A 26819-nucleotide genomic window follows, 5' to 3' on the forward strand; every position below is an offset into this window, starting at 1 on the left:
GGCCACTGTGGTTAGTATTGAACTCGATCAGCTAAATAAGGGGAAGGCTGTGTCCTATTACACTGATATATAATATTCTGCTATTGCACTGATAAACATGTTGTTATATTACAGCTGAGTGTCTTGTATGTACTCATGTTAGTGGTTATATGGCTTTGCACAGCGAAAAAGTTCCTCATCAACAGTGAATACCTCACAGCTAGAGATTTCATTTTATACCTACACCCCCTGACAGGCACACCTGTTCCATACAGCTGCTCCTGTCTGAGGATCCAGCTTCCTCAACTCCAGCTCACACCTCAGTGGGAAAATGGATTTCACTGAACCTGCAAGATGACAAGGCTGCTGTTTGATCCAGCGTTTCATGTCACAAATCCAGCTTTCAAAGCCATGTGAAACACCCTCCCATGGAGACAGCGGTACAGACTATACAATGTTCCAGTTGGACACTTCTATTTAGACTTTCATTATTAACCAGTTAACTGCATCTGGGTATCTGGGCATCTTTCTTTATTACTGGTGCAATATTAGTTTATTTTAGAATCAGAAAGATAACACATAGTTTTCTATCACTCACCATTGGATTGGATGAAAATGTGAAGTTCTCCCATTTTAAATTAAGTGATAAGGATGGTGCCAGCATGACCAAAAGCAGGACATTTGTTTGACCAGATAAAAACTCCTGGAGTCCTTATTTTGCCTTGTATTCAATATGTCTGACCTAGCATATACTGTACATTTGTAATACTGTACGATTCACCCAGTATAGTTTTCAACTCATGATATCAAAACTGAAAGTGGAAAACATTACTAACTAACTTTTTCTAAAGCAGAGGAAATAAAAAAATGTCTAAACTACCCACCTCATTTCGTAAACAATTTGCTGTCAAGTTACAGCAAACAATAAATTGTTTACTGGTGGCCTAGTGGTATACAGTTTATCCAATGAAACACTGAACTGGAGACTTTTCTAAAACACATAAGAGTATATTGCCATTGCACTGCTGCCTGCTTGTGACCGCAGTACAGACTACATGCATTTATAATCTTATATTAAATCTATTTTTTACCTGATGCTCTCAAGAGACAGTCCATGCATATTTAAATAGAATGACAACCATTACTCTTCCTGATTAGAAATAAGATATAAGCTTCGCTAGAAGAACAGTTGGGAAAATGGCACTTTAACTTAAATTAAAAAAATATAAAGTTAAACTCTTTCAACAACACTGCAAATAAAAGATACAAATCTTACCAATATGTTTTCTTTCTGGTTTTGTACTACAAGTTCTCCAAACTTATATGACATAACTGTCATAGGAATTGTCATATATCAATTTTTTTAATAACATAATAGCACAAAACTGCACCAGCCAAATCAATAGCTGTTTGCATGGTTAATTTCTGGGGTTCCATTGATTTCCACTAAATTCTGAAGGCAAAAATTGACTTTGTTCCTCAAGGGATTAAATGCATACCCCATGATGATGAGGCTTATCAGTGAGTTGGGGTCAGTTTTCACAATTGCAGCTGTTTTATGATTTAAAAAATATGTAACAGTTCAAAATAAAATGAATATATTAGCTTACAGCGAGAAAATCATATTTAAAAAGCCACTGCATATCTACAAACAAAACTAAAACTGTTTGAAAAAATCTATCTTTTAATACAATTATAAAGGCTGACTCATAACTTGCAGCTGAACTACAAATGCATGCACCACACATACACTGCAAGGATTGTTTAGGCTACCCCTTTTTGCTACATTTAGGCTGGCAGCTTTATCTGTTTTCTCATCTCAAAGCAGTAAAGCAAACAAGCTCATCATGAATGGAAGTTTCTTAAATGAGATTGTTGATAGATGAAATGGTAGGCTCATCAGTCCAGAGATGATAGACAAAGATAAGGAGATGTGATACCTTTTACTGAAATAACTTCAATTAGATTCAAATTACACCTACATCCTCTGTGATTGATATTTGTCAAGCTTGCTCTTTGATTGCAACACCTAACCTGGCAGAGTTCGTTTGAAAAATGTTTAAATTCTAAAATAACTTCATGACTGCGGAGGAGTTGAAGCAGAGAGAAAACAACCATTGTACTTTCAACATAGCAGATTTTGTAAAAGAATATTTCAAATAACAGTAGGCCTATATAGTTTTTTCATGAGTTAATATTATTATTATTATTATGATTTTTTATTTCTTAGCAGACGCCCTTATCCAGGGCGACTTACAATTGTTACAAGATATCACATTATTTTTATATACAATTACATTTTTTTTTTACACATTATTTTTACATACAATTACCCATTTATACAGTTGGGTTTTTACTGGAGCAATCTAGGTAAACTACCTTGCTCAAGGGTACAGCAGCAGTGTCCCCCATTTGGGATTGAACCCACAACCCTCCGGTCAAGTCCAGAGCCCTAACCACTACTCCACACTGCTGCCCCAGTCTGTAGGGACAATGAGCAGGGTTTCCAAATTTCCTTATTTAAAAGGTACATAAGGACCTTTTTATTTTATTGTGTTACATGTTCCCATGTGTTGCTACAACTGTTTATGTAAGGTCTGTGTATTGTTTTAATTTAAAAAAAAATTTTACTACTTTTTTAAGCTTTTAAATTGCATTCCCTGCCTCAAGATGGCTTCCCATGTACCCGCAGGGACCTCTCAGAACTACATTTCCCATCATCCTACTGCTCACTGGTAAATCCATCTCAGTTACACATGTGAGTAGGAGAATGATGGGAAAAGTAGTTCTGAGAGGTCCATGCCATATTGAGGCGGGGAATGCAATTTAAAAGTTTAAAAAAAATGTTAAAAATAAATAAATTGAAATTAAAAATACACACAGCTTACGTAAACAGTTGTAGCAATACATAGGAACATGTAACACAATAAAATAAAAAGGTCCTTATGTACCCTTCAAGTCGTGTTAAGAACGCCTTTCATTTCAATAAAATGTCCCAGTTTAAGGGGAATGCAATAAGAAAAGGAATGTTGTTTATATGTAAAAGGGAAATACGAAACAGAAAGCGTGTGACTGTAACATCATCATCACTTTTCAGCTTACTACAGTACCATGAATTATATAAATCTTATCATTACAGCAATGTGAAAAGAAGGGCTTATTGTTTTTTTTAAAAAGAGCGTTGTCAGCTTTTTACACAGACCAGGAGAGCCATCCCTCCACACGTATGCAGTCACGACTCCGCTGCTAGCAGTGCAGGGCAGGCGTGATCTCAAAGTGATGTGAAAGCTTGGGTCACTCCAACTTTACAGAGAACCCGCAGTCAAGCACAAACATGGTGTTTTGAGGGAAGCTCATTCTTTGGTTGTTGCCGGCTGGTACAATCACCAAGACAATAAAACAATATGAACTTAGTACATCAGAATATTTACAGCCCTTTGGAACTAGGGACGCCCTTTTAAAACTTGTGTGATTACCCCACTAGACAACCTGGCTCACAAGCTAAAGGAAATTCAATTAGAACACGGAGCTGCAGGAATGGGAATTAGGGCAGAAGTAAATGTGTAGTTCGAACTTATAAAAAAGGCAGAAAAAAAAACTACTTCAAAATTTACATTTGCATGTTTCAATAATTTAACTGAAAAAGGAGAGAGAGATCTGCAAAGTCAGATACATTTATTAACAAAGTTGAGAGCCTTCCAAAAGATATCTGTCATGCTAAACTTCAAGTTACATTCTCCAAGCGCTGTTTTCAGTAAGGAGTTATTTTCAGGCCATGTGGCAATTATAACATCAAACGACTGTTCTTGAAGGTCCATCTGTTCTACTACACTAAGCATTGTTACCAAGACTGCTACACAAACTGGACTGTAGTACGATAGCATATCAACTGTAAACATTATAAAGTGTGTCATTGAAAACGTCCCAAGAAACAAGATGATACACATCTGTGGACCTTTCCTAGTCTAAAATAAAGAAATTATTAAAAATGAATTCAAGAGCTGGAGAAGTGCACATAGTGTTTAAAATCAGAGGTATCAAATATAAGATGCAATTTTTTCTTTCTTAAATTGCTGCACTCTCCAGGTGGGGCAGCCAGCCGTTCAATTCTGCAAAATGACTCATCTCTTAGTCCTATTTAAAACACTGCGCGCAGCAGTAAACCGATATATTTTAAGAATCCGAGGCTAGCCGTCTTCAAATAGCGAAACCAAATTTACGATTTCTGTAGGAAGCGAGTAAAAGATGGTCGGACTGTAACTTCCTTCTGCTTGGCTCACACCTGTCAATGCTGCAATGTTCAGAGCGCTGTCTCTATTTGCATAGTTCATTACATGGCTCTCACTAGCCTAGTATCAAATGTTCAAAGGAGCATGAGCTGAGATCTCTCCATATCTATGACCCAGAACGAGGAAACAAATGGGATACGTGCGAATACTGTGTTTTAATGGCCGTTTTGCAAATTTCAATTTCAGTGTATTTTATTTATATAGCCCCTGTCATACCACAGCATCTCAAAGCACTTTACATGTCGATTTAAAACAGAAAGTGATATGCAATATCAAGCAGTAGTAATAACAACAAAATAACAATCAAGAATACACAGTAAAACAATTGACAAAAACAGAATACGCTGAATAACAAATGATAAAACACAATTACAAAAATAAGCAAATAAAATACATAAAAACGATTTGTATGTCAGGTTCAAAAGGCTACACTATAAGAGTAAGTAATATTGACTTAAAAATATTGACATTAAATATTTCCTGACAAGTATCTCACTACTTTCTGGGCCATCTTTGAAGTGGCTGAAACAGCATCTTGAGAGCAAAGGTCTATTTTTTTTTTTTAAATATAAATTAAATGTCCTCCGAGTTAGAGTTTGATTTGGTTCTGCTGGATACAAGGACTATGAACCACTACCTCTGAATAATGGTTGCTAACACTACCCAAAACAGTAACCACTTTGCAGCTGCCAGAACCTGATAAATGGCCTAATGTTATATCTCTCTATTAAATCTCTCTTATCTTGAAGGAGACAAATACAGTGATTTGATTAGCATAGAAATTTGCTATTTGGGATAGTAACTAATCAATTCTAAGGACAGGTCAGCCTATTCATGTAAATGAGTTTGCATTGTAAATATACAGTACGTTTCTTTACTAAGCATGATAATGATAATCAACCCCAAATATAGTTGCCACTGGTTTTTACCTCAACATCCTGCTATATAACCAGCATGTCTCAACATGCACAGTGTTAAATGGGCTTTTGTATCACCAATGGAAAAAAAAGAAACAGGTTTACTAAAAAAGACTCTTAGAAACAGCTTTTGTAGTCTTCTGCTCAATGATATTTGTTAAACCGCAACACAAATGTTGCTGCTTTTCGACTGTACCTGTTTCAGACAAATACTAAATCGACTGTCCTTGCAGTCTTATCAAATCATTAAATAAAAAAACATGAGACGGCTTCCATCAAATGCGCAGGTCAATGAGCCATGTATGGCTCAACAGCCACCTGTTGGACAGCCGTATATATGAGAATATCTAGTCGCTGTCTTTTGAGGAAAGGGAAACTCAGTTGTGTCAATTTGAACTGGTAGTAAAGCCTGAAATGACCCAAACCACTATCCAACCAGTGTTACTTCCCTGCCTGAACACTGTGGTTGAATTCTCAATAGGAGTGCACAGTACTGTATATTATATCTGCACACTGGCTTGAACTCCGTCGCTGGTGTATTAGCCATGTCTCCAGACAACAAAGGGTTAACAGCCTAACAGCCTGCTGGGATTCTGGAAGCAAGGTGGCACTGGGTTAACAGACTCACTGTTCCGCTGGCTTTCTTAGACAGCAGGCTATGGCACTAGCAATCTGGTTTAGCTGCTCCCTACTAGCTGTGAAGGGGCATCTTTGTTAATCTGGTAGTTTTGTTTCTTGAGCGCAGTCCACTCCAGTTCCAGCAATAAAGACTAATTCAACTCCGATCCCAGGAAAGTGGTTTCCTATAATTGATCTCTACCCCCGCAGCTTCTGAAAACTGTAGGACGCTGTCACTTTATTTATTTTCATTTATTTATTTTTTTCGCGCAGAGCTGCGTTCGCAGGGTTTGTAATTACTCAGTTTGGGAGCGGGGAGCGGGGAGCGGGCGAGAGTGAGATAAGACCGAATCATTTTCACTGCAGGACTGCATTTCCATTCAAATCATATTATCCTCGCGGTGACTGACATTTTGGAAGATTACACATTAATTCACATCCAGCAGCAGAACGGCAGAGATGGCTGGCAAAGCATGGGTAAGCAGAGTGTCACTTCAATGAGGCAAACGAGTCTGCCAAAAAATAAATAAATAAATAAATAAATAAATAAATAAGGAAGACAAATCCACACCTCATAGTGTACCCCCTTTGGGGGGGGGGGGGTCTGATTTCTGTGTTTTACAAAAATATTTCCAAGGGAAACAATCTTCTGAAAATAAAACCTTCTTTAATTGTCCACATAGCCTGTTAATACCAAAGGGATAAGACCAAAGTTATCGTCACAGATAAAACTGCTTTAAATGTATATAAGATGTGCTGTTACACATGAAAGTATTTCATGTGAAAGACATTTCACAATCTCTTTCCTCTAACCCGTTGCAGAGGTTCAGCCTAAATACCTTATGAAGAATGAGGAAATCATGAAGCACCACCCAAGTGGAAATAACTGCTGACAAGCATTCCTTTAGCTCAGTTCTATAACACTCACACCTTTTTCACATTGTACAAGACATAGATCCAAGCTATTCCAAGGCACACATTTACTGGCTGAATGGAGGATCAACGTAGCTAATTGAGATCATTTCATTATGTTTTAAAAAATTTAAATTTCAATTAAGATACAGTGCCCCCCTCCCCCCCACCTTCTCATGACTTATCTCCAAGTTGATCATATCAATGAAAAACGTTAATATATTTAAATAGAATTAACACTGGATATGCCAGTATTTCACCCCACTGGATTACCAGGATATTTAGCCACATCTCCTGCTATCTGGGTGTTATGGCTATCACGTATTGTACCAGCTAAACATATTACTAAAAATATAAGCAAGATGACTACACTAAATCAGGTCCTCTGCCTCTCTGTGAGAGCATGTCTTTGATACTTAATTGCCCCTTTCAGAACGCTTGCACAAAGCTGCTGAACACTAATAAATGCCTTGCTGGCATCAAGTATGCTGTAATTGTGAAGAAATGCAGAGAGATTCTGTTCCATTGTTTGTGGAGAACAGAAGCACAAGGAGAGGTTATTATTAGCACAGACCAGGGTATTGACCAGAGTACTGAAACTGCTACAGATATTTAACAGCAACAACAACTTACCCAGCACGGCCTAACAGGATAGTTATGTCAGCACACTTCAGTGGAATCTGACTGACTCAAGTACAGTTAGTAGAATGGAAAAATGGTTCTGTTTATTTATTAATCTACATATTGTAGTTTGTATGTGGGTGTGAACATAAGAACTCTACATAAATACTGCATCTACAGTACACAATATTATAGATGTAACATGCACAGCAGTGTGTACTATACAGTACCAATGTTCACAGCACTGCTATTTGGTAAGTGCTTCAGAAATAACCCTGGCCAACGTTTAGTAAACATTTGTCAACCTTTACCTAGTTTCTATTATTAGTGTGAGGTTAATTAATGACTTCAAAACTCAATCATAGCTAACATATACTGTGCATGTATCTGGGGTGCATTTGGCACACTACTCTAAACTGACATGTGTGATTACCTTTTCTCCTCCAGGATATTACTGCTGGCTACACAGATGCAGAAACAGAGCTATCTCCCTTGCATACACAGTGTCTGCCAATGCCTACAGCTGATCAGCTGCCATTTTACCTTTTTCCCCAAAATCAGAACCACAAACATCATCAGTGAAGATGGATCTCACCTGCTAAGAGAGCAGTGACAGTGAGTGACAGTGCAATGACTCAGAGAATCAAACTCACGGTGTTGAGATAAAGAGGATGAACAACACCAGTGCTCTTTGCCAGCAGCTCAATTCAATTCCAGTTGCAGGTGAAACCCCCATGCACAGGGTGCAATCATATCATGAGAGTGTGACAAAGTGAAGAAGGCCCAATGACAGATGCACTGCAAGTGCGCCCACATTTAACATGTCCATAAAGGGATAGATATTCTGTATGGTGGTTGAAAAACCAGATCTAATCAAGATTAAAACATACTGGGGCTCAAAATAGAAAGCAGAATGCCTCCTATTGAGCAGAAAGCAAAGCAGCTAACTGCATTAGAAGCACACCTGCAGTACAGTACATAATTAGGAAGGGGTGTCAAGAAGGCTTACATCAGAAACGGCTTTGCAACAGAGATCATGGTTAGCGTGAATGAATGCCTTCATGTACATTCATTCTTGTTCACTGAACTGCACATTTGACATTGAACTGGCTTGACTGGATACAAGGAGGAAGAATGGATGCTATTGGCCAGCTCGATTGTGTGTTACTGCAAATGTAATGCAAACAGACACACACACACACACACACATGTTCAGGTGATGGCTTCTTCAATAAACAGGCATGCAATATTTTCAGTCATCGATTCTTATTTGTATAATCGTTTCTCTAATGATATTAACCTTTTTTTTTTTTAAGGGGGCTAAAGTAAATCTAAACTGAAGTACAGTAACATTAAATGCTCCTAAAGAGGCCGCAAAAGCAGGAACTATTTGCCTACACGTCACCACCAGCATTATAACATCTTTATTGTTTTTGGGCTAGGCTTTTCCTTTCTAGTAATATTTATTGAGAAGCCAATGTTTTAATAGCGATTTCATGTGGCGCGCAAGTAGAGTGAACCGCAAACCCATGGCATCCTCTGTTCATAAAAAAAACGCACTTTCCACCACAGACAGCAAGTGCTTTGCGTATTGTGGAGCTTGAAATGGGCAAGTTTCTGTTGTCTCACTGTTTAAAAAACAAAAAGGGACCAAATAAGAAAAGTAGGGAAACAGCCCCGACCCCAACCACCCTCCTCATAAAAACACAAACACAATATGCAGTCAATCATATTGAATAGTGTCATGGACAGTACAGAACACTCTGCAGGGGTAGAGAATCCTTGAAAAGCTACTGCAGTAATCTCTTCTACAGACTAGACAGACAATTCCTGTGGAATAGTAACATCTCTTTAGCAATAAACTGAATTCAATAAATGAAACTTGCCTTTGATAATCCACGGGTAAGGGTCTCTCTGAGCAGGGGGGGGGGGGGGGGACGGATGACAATGAATGATTTATGTTTATAAACTCTCATTTAATACGGTTATCTTTGCTGTTTCTAGCTCTAGTTTCATGTTCACCCTTTCTTTTTTCCGTGCTCTTTCTGGGTTACACGGACATGCAGGCACCCTGGGTTACTATCCCTTGAACAGGCCTGTGGTTTTCAAAAGGGCTCCACCACAGACCTCCAGTAACTGTGTACTCTATACAACAGGCATGGGATGACTTTACCTAACTGAGGGAGCCAGCAGTGATACAATAAAGAATTCCCAGGTAGAAGGAATAGTTTGCAAAGCAGCTCTTAAATTAGCGCCGTCATTGAACCCCTCTTTTACAAAACAGCGTCTGGCTTGCTACCATCTAAACACCAGTTTAACCCAAATCACTTTGAAATCTAATTCTACAATTACGTATGAGGACTATAGCGTAATGTGAAACGCCCATTTTTGCTGTGTCTTAGTTATATCGGGTGATTTTTAAGGTAATCTAAAATATATTTCTTGATATTTGTACCTTTAGGAACCTTTCACCACACGGTTGGTCAGTTGAACAAGAGACCAGGGCAGAATGCAGGTTTTCACATCCAGAATTTGATAAACAGAGGAGTAATTCAATTGTGTGCACCAAGGTTAAGAAAATCAAACATCAAACAGTGCCTCTGTGAGTCTCTTCAGTGTATTTTTGGCTGTCATAATAAAAACGCAAGGGATTTAAAAGGGTAGCTGTATTTAGATCCACCCACATTAAGATCAAACAAATAGACCCCCAAGGTCTCGGTTTTGTCAAGATTTCAAGCAACCTTTAAAAAGGTGGTATTTTCAGAAACATGTATTACTGCTCAAGGTTTCAAAGTTATGGGTTGTGCAGGATCGTTGGCGTGTACGCGTCACAGAGACGTCAAGGTTTGTAACTACTCTTGTGACAGCCAGAGTGGACTGAAAGAATATTAAGGTGGGAAAAGACTGAGCAAAAGAAATGTTGATGTCTACATGTGCATAGGGGCATGCAGGATGCCATCGCCTGCCTGATGCTAAACAGTGATTCATTGACCACTCACAGACAAGACCAACTCCAGTCAGTCAACAGTAGTTGGAGTACAAGCCAAGTGTCAAGCTCGTGGGAGCGTGAGAAGCAGGTCCGAGATGATTCAATGAACAGCCCAGAACGGTTTACATTTGTGGAGTAACACAGTCTCTGAATTTCTTTCATCAGGGCTTAATGTGTTCTGCCTCATCTTCGTTCCTGATTTGCAATGATACACAGCCACAGGTCCCTGCACTCCCTCTCGCGCTCTCTGTTAATCAGATGTGACACTGTTAGTTTAAAACAACATCTCAGGGCAGACGTGAAAGGCATACTTGTTTACGACAATTTCAGGACAATCCTTCAAAACACAGGTGTGCCTTCAAGGAGTGATATAACCAAGCAACATTATTACTGGCCCCCTTACTGCTGTGCAGACAATACTTTTAATCTTTTTGTATTTTAGGGATATTCTAAGATTTTAAAGTACCACGCAATAGATGAAGAAAATTTGTTAACAATAATTTACTGAAGCCCTCTTTAAAATCACAGTGGTGCACTGAATATAATCCTGGAATGGACTACCTTTCTAATACAAAATAAATGAAACATTACTGAGATTACCAAGGATAAACCTTTTATTTTTATTTTGACGGCACCAGTGCTAAAGAATATTACAACATTATTCCTGTGGATTCATATGAACCTTAATCCCTGTATAGTGTCTTTGCATTAATTCCTTACTTACCTTCAATGCCATATCTCACTACTTTCAAATTAGAAAAGACCATAAACACATACTTCTCATTGAGTATGATTATAATCGTAATATATCAGAATATATTTGTTATGCTTACTGGGCTTTATAGTACATCAAAAATTCAAGTTTGGATTCTGTTCCTTCAGCAATCCCCATATCTCTTTGAATTGGCCTGCATACTGACAGACAGGAAGAAGTGACATAGTGTAAAATTCATCACAATGTGCTTGGTGCCTGAATAAAAAAACAATCAAAAAAATGAAGTAGTGCATATTTGATATTGCAGACTTCTTTCTCCTTTACCAGCTTGTAAAGCGCTTTGAGGTACTGTGGTATGAAAGACGCTATATCAATAAAACACATTTACATTTAAATTAAGAAATATTTACTTGTTTATTATTTATCTGCTTGCCAAAAATGAGAAGTGAGAGTTCAGGTGCATTTCAGTTTTTTTTTTTTTTTTTTTTTTTTTTTTTTAAACATAATTGGTTCTGCAGCAATTAGAAACATACCAAACAGAAAGGATGTGAAACTTCATAGATTCTGACATGATCATTAACATGGCATATTCAGAGCTTGAAATGGACCATTACTTGCCAGTAAGCAGTACCAGCACTTCTATATTCCAAAGACTTGTGTACTGGCACTTTTTATAGCCAGAAATATGATCTAAAGTGCATGTAGTGATTTTTGACAGTTGCATAGCGCTCCTGGGGAGTTATATTTCCCAAGTCTATGTGATTCTAATCTGTTTTTTTTTTTTTTTACTGTATACTGTCAGACTATAATACCCAAAATGCGTTCAACGTTACGTAACATCACCTGAGCCCCTGTGGATGTTATTTCGACTGGAGCTCCGTTTCAGTTTTAAGTTTTAAACTTGTTACATATTTTACTTAATGTTGCAAACTCATGCACTTTTATTTCAAGCACTGGTTATATTTAACAGTCAACCGTTTAGTAAAATCAAATACCTCATTAGCCATTACACAGTGTAAACATACAATGTCAATTCGGGTTTCTGTCCCTTACCATTTGTTAAGTTAAATCTGATGAAGGTTATAAAGCAAACCAATAACTGTGTCTTAGGAACTGGAAGCATTGACAACTGATCAGCAATGGATTCCATGACATTAAAACACTGATCTAGCATTTTTCTTCCATCAAGTGAACTTTTAACCTAGCCTTCTCCAGTGACTGCCAGCTAACACAAAAGTAGATATTTCAGCCTGCAGCAATGTTTCTCCATCTCTCCGAACAGCAGGAGGTGTGACAGAGTGACAGAAGCAAAACAAACTGCAAATAGCTTTTCCAGGCTCTGGATTGTGGGTCTAGTGTTCTGAGCTCAGTCTCCCTGCCCTGCTATGTAAAAGAGACAATCGCTGAACTCTCCTGTCAGCTCCCCCAGCTCTGTGTGCTCGACAGTCCTTAAACCAAGACACGCGCCTGTCGCTCAGGACACAGCTTGCAATCAGACCGGGCTACAATAGGACTCCATCATTTATATCGTTTTCAAACCTCACATTTTAATTTATTTTTTTTTAACTTTGCAGCGACAAGGTGCAAGGCGGAGTGGTAGAAAAGAGATGGGGCAACATTGTAACAGTGCTAGACTTGTCTTTAAATCAAAGTGCAAGCTGAACTTTCATGGTTAATTTAAGAACTCGTTAACGTGTCAAAGTTTTTCCTAAACAACACATTCCTTGCAGTGTTTTTTTTCCTGTCTGGCAGAGCAAGGTGACCTCGATTGCATTGTTTAAAAAAAAAAAAAAAAAAAAAGTGATCCTTTCTCGTAGAATAACAAACAAAGTTGACTCCCAAAAATAGCTAGATCAATGAAAACGATTTAACATAAGTGACCCTCACAAGCAAACGCTTCAGAAAGTTTCAAACACACAGTGTGTCATCAAGCACTGTTGAACACCACCTCGGTCTGCAGACAGCAGGCACCAAAATCAATAAAGAAGGAATGAGTAAAGCAGGTGTTGGTTTACTCTGGGAAAAATAACTGCATCCTTCACTGGAAAGAGACCGGAGCCTCGGAATTGGAGAGGTGCTCATGGGCAGTTAATAATGTACAAGTTACATGGATGGTCAGCTACTATTTGTAATTTAGTGATTCTAGTCCTAAAGACTAATCTCAGCATACCGTACAGTACGTGGCTGTCCCTGCCAGCAAGCAGCAATTTCCTGAGCTCTACTGTAACCTGAAATACACATACCATACAGTACTTATGCACTGCCAAGGCATGAAATACTGGAACACTTTGAAATTAAATTTAAGCAAATGGCTCCCATGAGTTTAATCAGAACACAGAACTCATGTGAGCACACCAACACTCCAGAACTCATGTGAGCACACCAACACTCCAGTACTCATGTGAGCACACCAACACTCCAGAACTCATGTGAGCACACCAACACTCCAGAACTCATGTGAGCACACCAACACTCCAGTACTCATGTGAGCACACCAACACTCCAGAACTCATGTGAGCACACCAACACTCCAGAACTCATGTGAGCACACCAACACTCCAGTACTCATGTGAGCACACCAACACTCCAGAACTCATGTGAGCACACCAACACTCCAGAACTTGTTCTAAGCGATGTCCATGCCATGTTTAATCATTATAAGAGGAGCAGTTATCATTAATGTAGTACAGGTAGTTACTGACCGTTGAATAAATAACAGCTAGAAATGTCTGCTGCTGTTAAAACAAAGCCCTGTTTTCTGGTCCTGGGTCACACACCACACTGCAAGCAGTGGAGCACCCCCCAGGGGGGTCCTCTCCCACTCACATGATAAAGGACAGTGAGACCACAGATGGCCAGGCACCTGATTGTAACTTCTGTCAATAGTCAATTTAAAAAAAGCCTTGTTTCTTTATGACATTGGGTTTTTAATGGGAAGGTTTCAACAATCTTCATCCCAGCTGCTGCACTCCCATCAGCCGAGTGAAATGTCCATAAATGATATAGAGCAGCAGATCTTCATCTGGTACCAAACAATGTAGAGCGAAGCTTTGTGTTGTATTAAATAAACAACATGCACAATCAATGTGTTTTGGGACATTCAACAAGGGCTGACACACTACGACTCCATGCACTTGCCCTTAATTTCTGTATCTTCCAACTCTGTTGTTATCAGAGCCCTGCAAGTTTCCCCAATCCTGCCTTCAGTGTCTTGGGAGTTAAATTCCCCTCCTGGCTCCTGGGTGGATGATACTGCAGGACAGGTGCCGTGCATGATTCCACGGGTTTCCACCCCCAAGCTTCCCTCAAGGAAACCATTAAGGGATGGTCACATTGAATCAGTTCGGTTTGGGTTGCCCTGCATCCATAGCAGGCATTTCTATGTTATTACCCAACCTCCATGTATGTAATACTTCAATAATATACCACTGTAATATACTACAGTGCATTCATTAATAGTATTCATTGCTGTGAGTGGAGCATGATGAGTATTGAAGAGTTAGTTCAGTTTCTTGCAGAGATAAAACCCAACAGAGTCTATAATAGACAAAGTCTGCATGAATGCTCATCCCTTTACCGGTGATGCATGTGCATATCTGCGAAATTGAAATGCACCTAAAAACAGAGACAGCCATGTGTTCAGAGAAGACAGTGAACTCAGCATAAAGAACCGAACGATATCTGGCATGCCAGCTTCACAGAGAAATCTGCCTGAAGCTTAAAGTTTCCTCTGTGAAAATCAAATTGCTCGTCCAACTTTACTCATTCTCAACTCAAATTATTCATAACCGCATTTGGATGACACATCTGGAACATGAAAAGATTTTTTTTGTATACATGTTCACCTTACCTAGAGCTTAACTATAGCATGTTTTAATTGAACATTAAGCACTCATATTGCTGACTTTGCAAAACTGGGATTCACTCACTGTTGGCACAGATGATTGCAAACTTCTTTTTTTGTTGTATAGTATTAAAGGTTTATGCCTAATAATGTTTCCCCTTGATACTTTTTTTTGTACCCAGTTTGAATTTTAAAGGTTGTCTCCACCAATCAGGGGGACTGAAGTTCAACAGTCGACCTCTCTAGCCTCTCTATCTTCTATCGTTATTTCATCTGCTATGAAGCATCAGATGTTATCGAATTACTGAATCCTGGAGACAAGGGTCCAGCCTGGGTAGTCTGTGCCTGGACTTGATGGGTGTCTGGAGAGCAGGGAGGCGACTGAGCTCACAAAGGCTAATGTGGTCCCCTGCTTGTGCTATAAACAGGATTTGAGCCATGCTCCCATGACTCGTCCTGCATGCCAAACAGCAAGACAAATAATGGACATAAAATAGTAGATATTCCAGAATCATAGCGACACACAGCACAACACAATTGAGACTTCCCATGATTTCATCCATGCTGTCAACTGTACCCAGGATGATGTTACCCATGTATCTAAAACTAAAAGCATGGTTGAACCACTTAATACATACCTACAGCTATGGCCAAAAGTTTTGCATCACTCTATACTAATTTGAATTCATAAAGTCAAATGAAACCTACTGAATAATGTTACTTTAACATATTGAATGACATACCGCTTTGCTGTTTTCCACATACTTTACAAAAACTGACAAACTGAAAAATGTGACATTTCAGAATCCAACATGAAATACTGTACTACTATTATGGCTTTCGGTAGGCTTTTGCAATATGATTTTGTAGTTTCTTTGATTACATCATGTTAATAAAATATCTAAATTATGTTCATGTAGTTTTTCTTTTTTTAAATGTCTCAATCCTAAAATTCTAGATGATGCAAAACATTTGGCCATAGCTGTAGGCCTTTTAATCACGGACTGATTGACAAACCCCATTGTCTGATTCAGTAGAAGTATTTCCTTTCCTCTGCCGCTCTGCTATTCTGATATACCACATACACATCTTAGGTCATTTCAATCAACCTTTAATTCACTTAGTCTGCTTGTTTGTATGCATGCGGTACATATGGTCTTCAAAAGAATCTGCTAGTTTTTTTCAGCAAATATAATTAAGGAAATGTAGTGAAACAGGTTTGTGAATAAGTGTAACCATTAAGAAAACAAACCATCTGTTCTACTGACAATGCACCTGGTCCAAACCGCCCCTGTAGCAGCCCAGCTACCAATAACTGCGACTGTGTTTCTTATTAAAGGAATCAGGCTTCACAGAGAGCTCACACAATTAATCTGAGTCGCTACCAGGCTTGTGGGTTAGGATCTCTTCAGTGCACTGCAGCACATTTCTTCCGATCCCCAGTCACAGTCCACACAGCTCAGCAGCAGCTCACTGATTAGCACAATTGTGCTCCTGTGACTGATGCTTTAGCAACTGTCTATGTCACTCTGGGCTCAGCCAGTCTCAAATCAACAACAGTTTGTGACAGTCCAAAGGCAGACAGTGCTACATGCGCTGCCTCTCTTCAGCTTTACTGTTACAGCTGAAAAGAAATGCATTCAATACACAAGGCTCAATAGACAATTGGCAGTCTTTGCTTAAGGAGGTAAAGGACTGAATCATGGAGGTGAACTTGCAGAGCTGTTTGCTAGCACTGTAGCCAGAGCCATTGATACACACCTTTCATAAGCATTCACAAGGACCAATTTGAAAATGAAATAAATAAACAAATAAAATAACGAAATACTATTCTGTACATTCCCTGATTTACAATCCCGTTTAGTCCCTCGGGAAGCCTTCTACTTCCAATTATTTTAAAATGTCCATTATTAAGTCTTCACCATATTATTAATCATCACAATAATGTACAGAAAAAAATCGTTAGGATTAAAGCCAGATAGATATGAATAACCTTTTTTGCATCACAAATTTCCACTTACTGGTAAACTGCTAGCAGCGGTTTCCAAATGACAGTAAGCAAACACAGGTGTTCAATGCAATTAAAGCGCTTGGAGTCTGATAAACCCCATGTCTAGCGATGTGGCACAGAAATGAATGTCTAATTATCAACGTGCTATTCAGTGTTACTGTATCTGCTCTCTTTTCCATTAATTATTGAGCCACCTTTCCCTCCGCCATTTTAAATCACACTTGTTGATTTCCACCAGCAGCAGATCAAGATCAAATCAGCTTCAGCAGAACTCAATCTCTCCAGCTCATGCCAATGGTGGTAGTTACCTATTGAGCACCTAATGCCAAGGAGGCGAGAGGGGGGGTTAAATCTGCAGAAAATAAGTATTTATGCTGAACATGAAGACTGGGATTATTAACTGTCTGGGAATAAAAAACAATTATACAACAAGATTGCAGATTGGTTTGCAGACTGCAGATGGAACTGGCTGCAGCCCCAGTTTGATGCTGGAGATTGGTTTAACAGTGCAGAAGGAAACGTGGCATTAGTTTTAATTAAAAAGGCTAACAGTACTTCACAAAGAACACAGATATATTCATATAGCACACTGATCGACTCAGTCGCATAACATTGAAAGTTAGCTGCCAATCAATTGCAGGCTAATTCAAAACAAACACATAAAACAGCACTTCCAAGACTTTGTGCATCAGGACCCCACAGGATATAAATACGCGGTTAGGGTTGAACAGAAAAATCTACCTCGCTCTTTCAAAGAAAAATATGTTTTACTGTGCATCTCTGCTACTACCCCAGAGGGTGGAACTCAGAAAAGCTCTAGTTTAAAAACCACACCGAAATTAACCTTTAAATGACTGGCATGTATAGATATATTTTATTTATAGATAATATTTTATTTAAAATAGCAAGTATATACACAGACAGGCAGACGGCTTGTTGCAAGGGATAATAGAAGTGACTCTGGAGCAGCAGTCTCATAGAGGATCGTGGTTCGAACTGAACTGGGGTCTTCTTTTCCCCAGGGGTTCAACAGTAAATTTGGAAACACGTACATAAAGTACAAAAATGGTATTTCACTGATGTGGCAAGATGCAGGCAATATACATCAAAATGTACTTTTTCTACAGTACAGGGGTTTGCCTTTTTTCTCAGTTTTCAGATAGGATTCTTATTGAAAATCGTTATGCAGTCACTGCTGTCTGATGCTCACAGGTTCACATCTGGAGGTACATCCATACAAACAAACACATGGAAAGAGCCATGCTCAGTCTTATGTTCAGCACATCGCTGTACCTGTTCTCTCTATCACAATACTTGACTCTCAGCCAGGGCATCCGAGTGCTTAACTATGCTAATTACTAGCTGTAGGAACTGCGGACGGCAGATGTCTCACTCCGGGAAGAGCAGGAGCCAAAACGAATAATTACATACAGAACGACTGACTGCATTATGAAAATCTCATCCCGGCTCCGAGGGTAACTGACAGCAGGGGTGAGGAGCAGAGCTCACCATGATTAATGCTAATGCTATAACATCCGCTATACTTCAAGAACTCCCCTCACACCAAAATATAAAATAATTAATGTGCAGGGATGCTGCCTTTTCTTTCTTTTCTGTTTATTTTAAGCTCAGTGATGATCAGTATCCATTATCATTCTGCCAGGACGTACAATGTCAAAGAACAATTCCCTTAACTGTGCACACTGAGCTGTCAAGCAGTTTAATGGAGCAAAGAGTGGAGTTTTAATACAAAATGCCATGATTTGTATGTATTTATGTATGTATGCATGCATGGTATAGGAGGTACTTTTCTCAGAACTACAAGGTACAAAACTTAAAAACAACCAACCAGGTCTTTATTTTGCAAGGGTCAGAAATGAATGATTAAGGTTATTTTAGTTTCTTAACAGTCTACTGGTAGGGTTAGGTTTGATTCTAGTGAGATGAAATAGCATGTCTCAAAATTGCATCCCGCTCCACACAGACTCACTGTATATGCTGTACAGGGTGGTTTTTAAGTCAGTAAGCCACTCTGAAATTCTTCTGTGGAAAATATTCAGTGCAGACCAATAGAAAAGACACATGGGGGCACCAAATGATGGACAACGGGATTCTGGGTCGGCTACAATGGCATCCTTCAAATTGTTTAGAAATGTTTTTCCACTGAAGTTAACAGTGTTCTAATATGCTGAGAAAGGGAAAGCAATATCACACACCTCCACGTAATAATAACATGTCTCATATACACAATACATTTCTTGGGCTATTGGAAGTTGCAGTGGTAGTCCTTGTAAGCCATTGACTGGAAGTGTCAAAAGATATTAATGAGGTGTAGAAGGAGTTAATATTCTTCGGTCTTGCTGACTTCAGTATATGATCGCTCTTGTTTTACCCATCTTGCAAGCAATGCAACCTCCTCCAGTGATTTAAACATTAGGTGTAACAATATCATTTTGTGCTAAAAGCTGCATTCAAACTATTCTGGTTAGATGCCCACTGCACAATCTAATGACGTGGCAGTTTACAATTATGTCCATTATGTTGGTTTATTCAACCTTGAAGGAATACTCAAAGCAGTTATTTTGTATTGTATGAACAGCCACTGCCAATTACCGACACCATTCCAAAGCGCACTGAAGCATTTATAATTTCTTTGAATTCCTGTATTTTGAGCTAAATGAAATTGAACCAGTCTAGTTTTCATCCTAAAAGTTTAGACTAATCATGGTGAAAGTTTTTAAGTGATTTATTTTCACTCAGTCTTGCAATGTGTTTCCTGTGTGCAAGTTGTCTTCTCAAAATGAGCAAAGGTCCCCATTAGCTTGTCAATATCTGACTCACTGCTGACAGGCATTGCAAACTCCGAAGCTGCACCACATTACCACAACATGGCGGGGAATAATGAAGTCAAACCTTTGCTTCTTACCTTGCCGAAATCCCGGACGTCAAAAAGGTCAAAGGGGTCAAATAGCTCACTGTTGCGTAGTCCAAATTTATCATGGCAGACCTTAAGAAAGGTTCGGATATTCTTCAGGCATAGGAACTGTGAAAGAAAACATGTAAAAGATTACATACAGTGCACACATACGCACATAGTGTTCACATACACACATATAGTGCACACATACACAGTTCACATACACACATACAGTGCAGCTCACTAGGGCTGGAATCCATTCCAATTCCTTTTTAAAATCAATTCCCAATTCCAGGTCCAATTCCAATTCTTATTCCATCGAAGGAACTGGAATTCATATTTTAGAGACATAATAACTGTTGTGATTGTTCAACTGCTTTCATTTAAAAGCCAATTTTAATTGACTAACAGTGACTTCAATTTAAATAACGTGTTGCCACTGTGAGACGCTCAATGTAACAGATCAATGATGTGTTGGGATTGATTAAACAGGAATTAGGACTGGAATTGTGAATTAATTTATAAAAGGAACTGAAAATGGAATTGACCCCAACTGCCAAATAAAAAGCTAAATATGGCCACATGTCCACCACCTTTGCATCAGCACCACAGTCATCACTCGTTGAAAAAAGGAAAGAACTTCATGAATGGTTTCAGAGTAACTGTGAGATCGAGAAGATCCCTCCAAGGCGGTTTCCAGACAGCCTTTTGGATTGGAGGTCAACATCAAGATCACTAAACAAATTCCCTATTGGAATCCGCTATACCTTCCAAGTTTCAAGCCAACACAACAAACAAATATAGCGCCGACCAATACTGTACATCAACCTTTGTGCTGCTCCCCTGAACTCTGGTCTTGTATTGGGTGTGGTTTCATATTTCTGCCTCTGTTACTTTGGTACTTGTGCTGCAGATTGTTCATTAATAATTTGTTGTTTCATGTATTGCTGCAAACTCCATCTTGCCTGCTTGCATGGACTTGCAGTTCATTGTGAAATGTTGAATTGGTGCACTTTTAGTGAATATTGAACTCTTTCAACAAAGACCAGAACTGACGTCTAGAAAAAAAAAAAGCTCCACTCAAAACTTCAGATCTGAGACGCAGTCCATTTCACTGGAACAATAGTTACCTTACTGCATCATCATTCTGTGTAGTTTGTGTAGAAAAATAAATAAATAAACAATATCATGAATCATGTAACTTTACTACATAATTTACACAGAACAGATTTTTTTTAACTCAATCAGCATGAAAATTGAATAAAAGCACTGTTGTGGTCAGAGGTAAATAAAAGAATAGAATGTCCAATCATTTTTTCCCCATCACCATAGCAATTTCCCACACAGCTCAGGAGAACTGAAGGTTCAGTGGGCGTCCACCGAGCCAGCTTCCTCGTCTACACCCAGGAACTCGAGACAAAGGCCAGCCCTGCAGGTGTCCGCCCGAGCTCAGACCGGAGAAACAGTCCCTAGCCCGCAGAAGAGCCAAAGCCAATGTGGCACTCCCTCCAGAATCCCCGGCAAGGCAGGTGACGCGAACACAACCAGGACGCGAACCTGCGCTCCTTCGTCTGTCTAGCCCAATTCGCAAGGGACTAAAAATCAACAGGACAGGTGGATTCCGAAGTTTTACAGACAGCGGTGAAATGTAGTCCCGTGCAAACCGTCCATTTCTTTTCATCTCAGATCATTTCCTCAGGAGGTCCTCCAACTGTTTTACAGGACCTCAGGACCTTCTGTAAAATGTCAAACTCAGACGTCCTGTGTCTTTTTACTCCCGCGCGAATCGATCGTTTCAGAGTTCTGGGGTATTCGCCTCAAAGCAACACCAGCCTTTACAATAATACAATATTACAATTGGTATGATATGTCCTGAGATTCTACAGTTCAGTAAAATGCAACGATTGGGCATAACCAAATTGGGGACGGGCGAAAATACAAAACATAATTGCAAACTCTTAAAAAAATCTTGAACGGTGCATTTGAAGCGAAGTATGCAAATACATATCACTCAAGAGACGAAATGGTTATTCTAGCCTTTGGAAAAGAAGGTACAACGAAACACACATTTCACTATTTACAAATCATGCACAAAAACGCCTTTGGTGGCCACAACATCGCATTTTATTTCGAATTTACCAACTTTCCTTGATGAAAGGCAATGCACGTCCGGGAGGTTACTAGACGTCCTCTGCTTTCAACCAACTCTGAGGACACATGACTTTTAGTCCCGTGCGAATCAGGCTTTTTACCAGGCGAGCCCTCGGGGATCCCCTTCAGATGTAAATTCTGATCACAGTAGTGGCGCGACAGCACAACACAGTAGGAAGCCTCAAGCATAACCAGGTTAAGCCTGTTGAGCAGACAGAAAAGGCTTGATCTTTTTACTGTCAATCTCATGTCTTCATAGTGGACTCCCGCCTCAAATTTAAAAAAAAAATCATTTGAAGATGTTATGTCTGTGGACTGTAAACCTCAAGCACCGAGCTAGACAGAGTCTCCTGATAGCTGTGAAATCATCTCACAGTCAATCACCACACCGAATTAATCTTAGATGTTTAGCAATGATTCACTTCACTCCTCTAATGTGGCATGAAGAAACACTGCAGGTGGTAATGCACCACTCATGCTTTCCCTGACCAGGGGGGATAAAGGATGTTTTTCTTCCCACAGGCAGTTCCATACAGTTCTTTTTGAAAAATATAGTCTGGCATGCACAACTCATCCACAGAGAATATTTTAAAAATGTAACATTAAAACAAATATACAGGCAGAAGTGTTTGCCAGAAATGTCATATGCAATTTATATTAAAAAATATTGATACAAAGAACAACTGTAAAAATCAAATCTTTAGAATATCATTCCATCAGGACTTACAATAATATGCTGCTATAGAGTTTATACATTTAAATGTTTGAAATTCCCATCCCTAGTTCAATCTTGGGGCTGTCATTTTATTTTACTTCTCAGGCAAATAGCAAACATTGAAGTAATCCATGCTTCAAAAGTGCTTGAAATAGAAACTACATGAGATGCAAGACATGACCCCATGTGTATGATAATCCCTGAATGTAATTCTAAGAGATAAACTCTCATTAGGAAAATGACAATGCTAACCCTGAATAAAAGTACTGTGGAGAAAACTGAAAATTGAAAGAATGTCTTGCAATTTCTTAAAGCTACGCACTGACTGATACCAGTAGCTTTTTCTATCAGAATGAAGAGATAAACCCTTAAGATTTTTTAGAATTGGAGTTGACCCTGGATTCCAAGGTGAAAACATCCTTAAGCCGTGTCCTCGCTGCTACTGTGATCTCGTTGACCTGCCAGCTGATCGGCTTCTGAGCTCACATCACACTCCCACAGCCTATCAGGGGGAGAGGAACAGAAGTCCAGATACTGAAACGTGGTGAAGAACGATGAAGTAACTCTGCACACTGGTAGCTTTGTATCGACAACAAGCCTACTTCATTGCAAACACAACATGAAAAAAAACAGACCAAACTATGTAAAAATGTTACTGGTTTAGATTAAATTCTTATCACAAATTCGGTAGGGTGTGGCTTTCAGGTTTTGGCTTCAAGCACACCCAGGAGACTGTTTAAGTGTGGTGATGTTGTAGACATGTGTGGCAAAGTGGTTTGCAGTGCGCAGGTGTAGGGGTGATGCAGTGCTCAAGACAAGGACAAACAACAAAAGTACTAGTGAAATGATGGTAATGAATTGTCTGGCCATCCAATCCAGGGCACTCTGTTCCCTTTACAAAGCGCCCTCACAGGTCGGGAGGGAGATTTGTCACCAACAATCATTCTGTCTCTGTCACAACATGGTATAATATAAAAAAATATATTTGTATTTCAGTTTCTCACAAACACTCCAGTGATTTGTGTTGATAAAAAAAGGTTTTCCTAAACAATGTTTAATTAATACTATGGAAATACAGTACTAACTGTCATAGCTGGCAGTTGGACCCACCAAGCCTTGATCTACTTGAACATCAATAAACTGACACATGATATTCACTCAACTCATTTTTTTTTCTGACGCAGGATGGATAATTACACCAAACACAAACCTAGCTGCTGGATAGTGCCCAAGAACATGTGTGCTTTTGTAAAAGGTTCAATTCAGCAATTCCACCTGTTACAATGCGCCAGCATGATAAAACACTACCTACCGCATGACATTTAAGTAATTCAGCTTTGGCGCTCATATACATTAATCCCTACTTAAAATGACTGTCATTGTAATAAAACCGAACTTGATGTGACACATTATAGACTGATCGCTATAAAATACTGATAAAGTGCCGAGTGCCAAGATCTACATGGCTACAATAACCTTTTTATTATTTCTACAGCATGAACAATTATTTCCAGGTGCCTTCATAAAGTTTGAGACTCCTGTCATGTATAATAAAATGTAGCACAGAAGACATGGACACACTAAATAGGTTTTAAATGCTTTTTTTTTATTATTTGAATAAATACGTAAATACTGTTTATTAATTAATTTCTGTCTGTCTACAAAGACAAGGTCTCTCCTGTGAAATATTTACAAATATGTCACGAGAATCTGAACACCCATTTGGTGACTGACAGAGCCCCGGGACTACACATTCACAGCAGAGGCTATGGAGAAAGGCTTTTGATTAATTATCCTTACAGTCAACTGTCAAGCCTGGGGAAACAACGGCGTGGGCAAGCATTTGGCACGGTGACAAAACCGCCAATGATGTTAACTAAGGGCTGCTAGTTATTATTGACTTATAGCAGTGATTTAACCAAAGCAGCATTGCTTAATCACGCCACATTTTGCAAGACGATGGTGCAACCTGCCATACCATCAGAGCAATTATTGCATTTAAAAAATTAAAAAACAGACAAGCGGGGTCCTATCATGACCCCAACAGAAGACACAGTGCAGCACCTTGACATGCAACGTATACCTCATGACCGCCAATCCGAGCTGCTCCTGAACCCCCATTCATAGTATCCAAGTTGAGTGAGAAGACTCGATCCGTTTCCATGCAATGCAAGTTTTCAATGGATTTTTGCGGTTCTTTCCCAGCAAGACTTGAGGTGAAGGTCATTTGTTTACAAAACCAAAAGGATGGTTGACATTGCTTTGCTTCTGACAATCTTAACGATACTTTGGAGCTTTTTGTTACAAAAATAAAACAAATAAAATACACACACGAGAATATTAAAGCACAGAGAAACCTGCTCACCTCAGATGTGGATTAAATGCTTACGCCCTCTTGTCACTTGATTGGTCAATGTTGTGACGTAGTTCCACCCATCCGCTTTGGCCTGCTTAGGCAACTGAACAACATTCTGGTGGGTGGTGAGAACAATCTTGATTTGAAATTTCGACTATGTTTAGGTGGCTTCTGTCCTATATAGCAGTGGGTGGAGACATCCTTGTACTCCTGATACATTTTGTTGCAGGAGCACAATAAATGGATGCATACCAATCCTTGGTGCTCAAATTATTATGATGGGGTTTTTATAGGATTGCATTCAATCACCATTTTGCTAGGTCTGTTCTCCCCAGCATAGCCAGCAGTGGGTGATTATGCAATAGCATCACTAAAGCTGGGGGATGTCGACAGTCTTGATCCCTCATGATTCCAATCGTTTGTGCAGAGCTGAATGGTCCTGGGAGAATGACACTATCTGCCGCTGGGACTGCCCTACATCATGTCAAGCGCTGAACATAACTGCATTTTGCATGAGTTGAACAAGTGCCAAAGTAGAGGAAGGCACGTTTTTCATGAAGACGCCAAAAACACAGATTATAACAGACTGGTTTGGAAACGTTACTGTTAATTTCAATGGCAATGGAGGATCATGGATTTGTGTTTCTATAGCATAGCAGGCTTGGTCATCCTTTACTGGGAATAAAAATATATATATATATCTTTACAGACTCAATAAAGTGCCCACTGCGGATTAGGGGCATTTTAAAGCAGCAAAGCAATACCACCAGGATATTAATGTCATGTATCTCGCCTAACCGCAACCCCACCCTTCTTTAGGAACAAGGCTTATTCCTATTGGATACCTATATATTCAGACAGCATCTGTAAACCTCACAACTCTCGACTATACTGGACTATATGGTGTCCAATTGTACCAGTACTTGCGTCAGCTTGTACTTGCACTGAACTGCTCCATACCTTTCCGTATTCTACTACTGCTCTTAATTATAACTACTTCCTGTATCTTGTATTTTATTTTACTCTTATAGGTATCTGTATTCCTGTTTTTTTTTTGTAATTGCTCTTATTTGAAATCATTCTCATCCATTTAATGTACTTACTACGTGCTCTTACTGGACTTTACTCGTATAAGTAAATATTTGTACTATAAGTTAACTGCTCTTAGTCGAAATGTACTCTTAAATGTATTTACTGTATTCTTTATTTTTCTCTTATTTGAATTTGATCTTATTTGCTACTGATTTTACTGTATTTTATAACTGCTCTTATCTGTAATATGATATTCTGTAATGTGATATTCTGTAATGCGATACTTTGTACTGTGATATTTTGTAACAATTGTAAGCCGCCCTGGATAAGGGTGTCTGCTAAGAAATAAATAATAATAATAATGGGATATTACTATCATTCATAACCACTGGCGCCTATGTTGCATTTAACTATAGCAGAGCAAAATATAGCTCACCTGTTGCATAGCAGTTAAAGCCATTTCAGGCTTTCCTCCAAGCCTAAACAAGCCTTAAGACATTTCATAGAAGTCACAGGCCTAGGAGGTGTGTGTGCGTCTTATTATGTTCAGAGTAAAACTGCAACAGAAGAGCAGTCCCACGTTTTACCCAGTCTACTGTACATCACTTTGGTTCTAAGTCACTACAATCTTATTTTAAAAGAAGACAATCCCAAGTTTCCCTTAAGCGACAGATATAAACGTATGTCAGATCAGGCAGCAAGCAGACAGAAATCCTGTCCAGATACTCTGCGTCCCTTTGTTGCAATGCTCGT

At 39.1% G+C, this 26819-nt stretch overlaps 1 protein-coding gene across 2 annotated transcripts in view; it reads right to left on the reverse strand.

Moving 5' to 3' along the window:
• LOC117963021 (guanine nucleotide exchange factor VAV2-like) overlaps positions 1 to 26819 on the reverse strand; it is a 152697-nt gene that overhangs the window by 85965 nt on the left and 39913 nt on the right. For both annotated transcript variants that reach the window (XM_058986960.1, XM_058986961.1), the window contains exon 2: positions 19822 to 19938. In XM_058986960.1, the coding sequence (XP_058842943.1) occupies positions 19822 to 19938 (117 nt within the window). The remainder of the gene's footprint in view (positions 1 to 19821; positions 19939 to 26819) is intronic.

This window comes from Acipenser ruthenus, chromosome 15, assembly GCF_902713425.1.
Source record: "Acipenser ruthenus chromosome 15, fAciRut3.2 maternal haplotype, whole genome shotgun sequence".
Taxonomy (NCBI): domain Eukaryota; kingdom Metazoa; phylum Chordata; class Actinopteri; order Acipenseriformes; family Acipenseridae; genus Acipenser; species Acipenser ruthenus.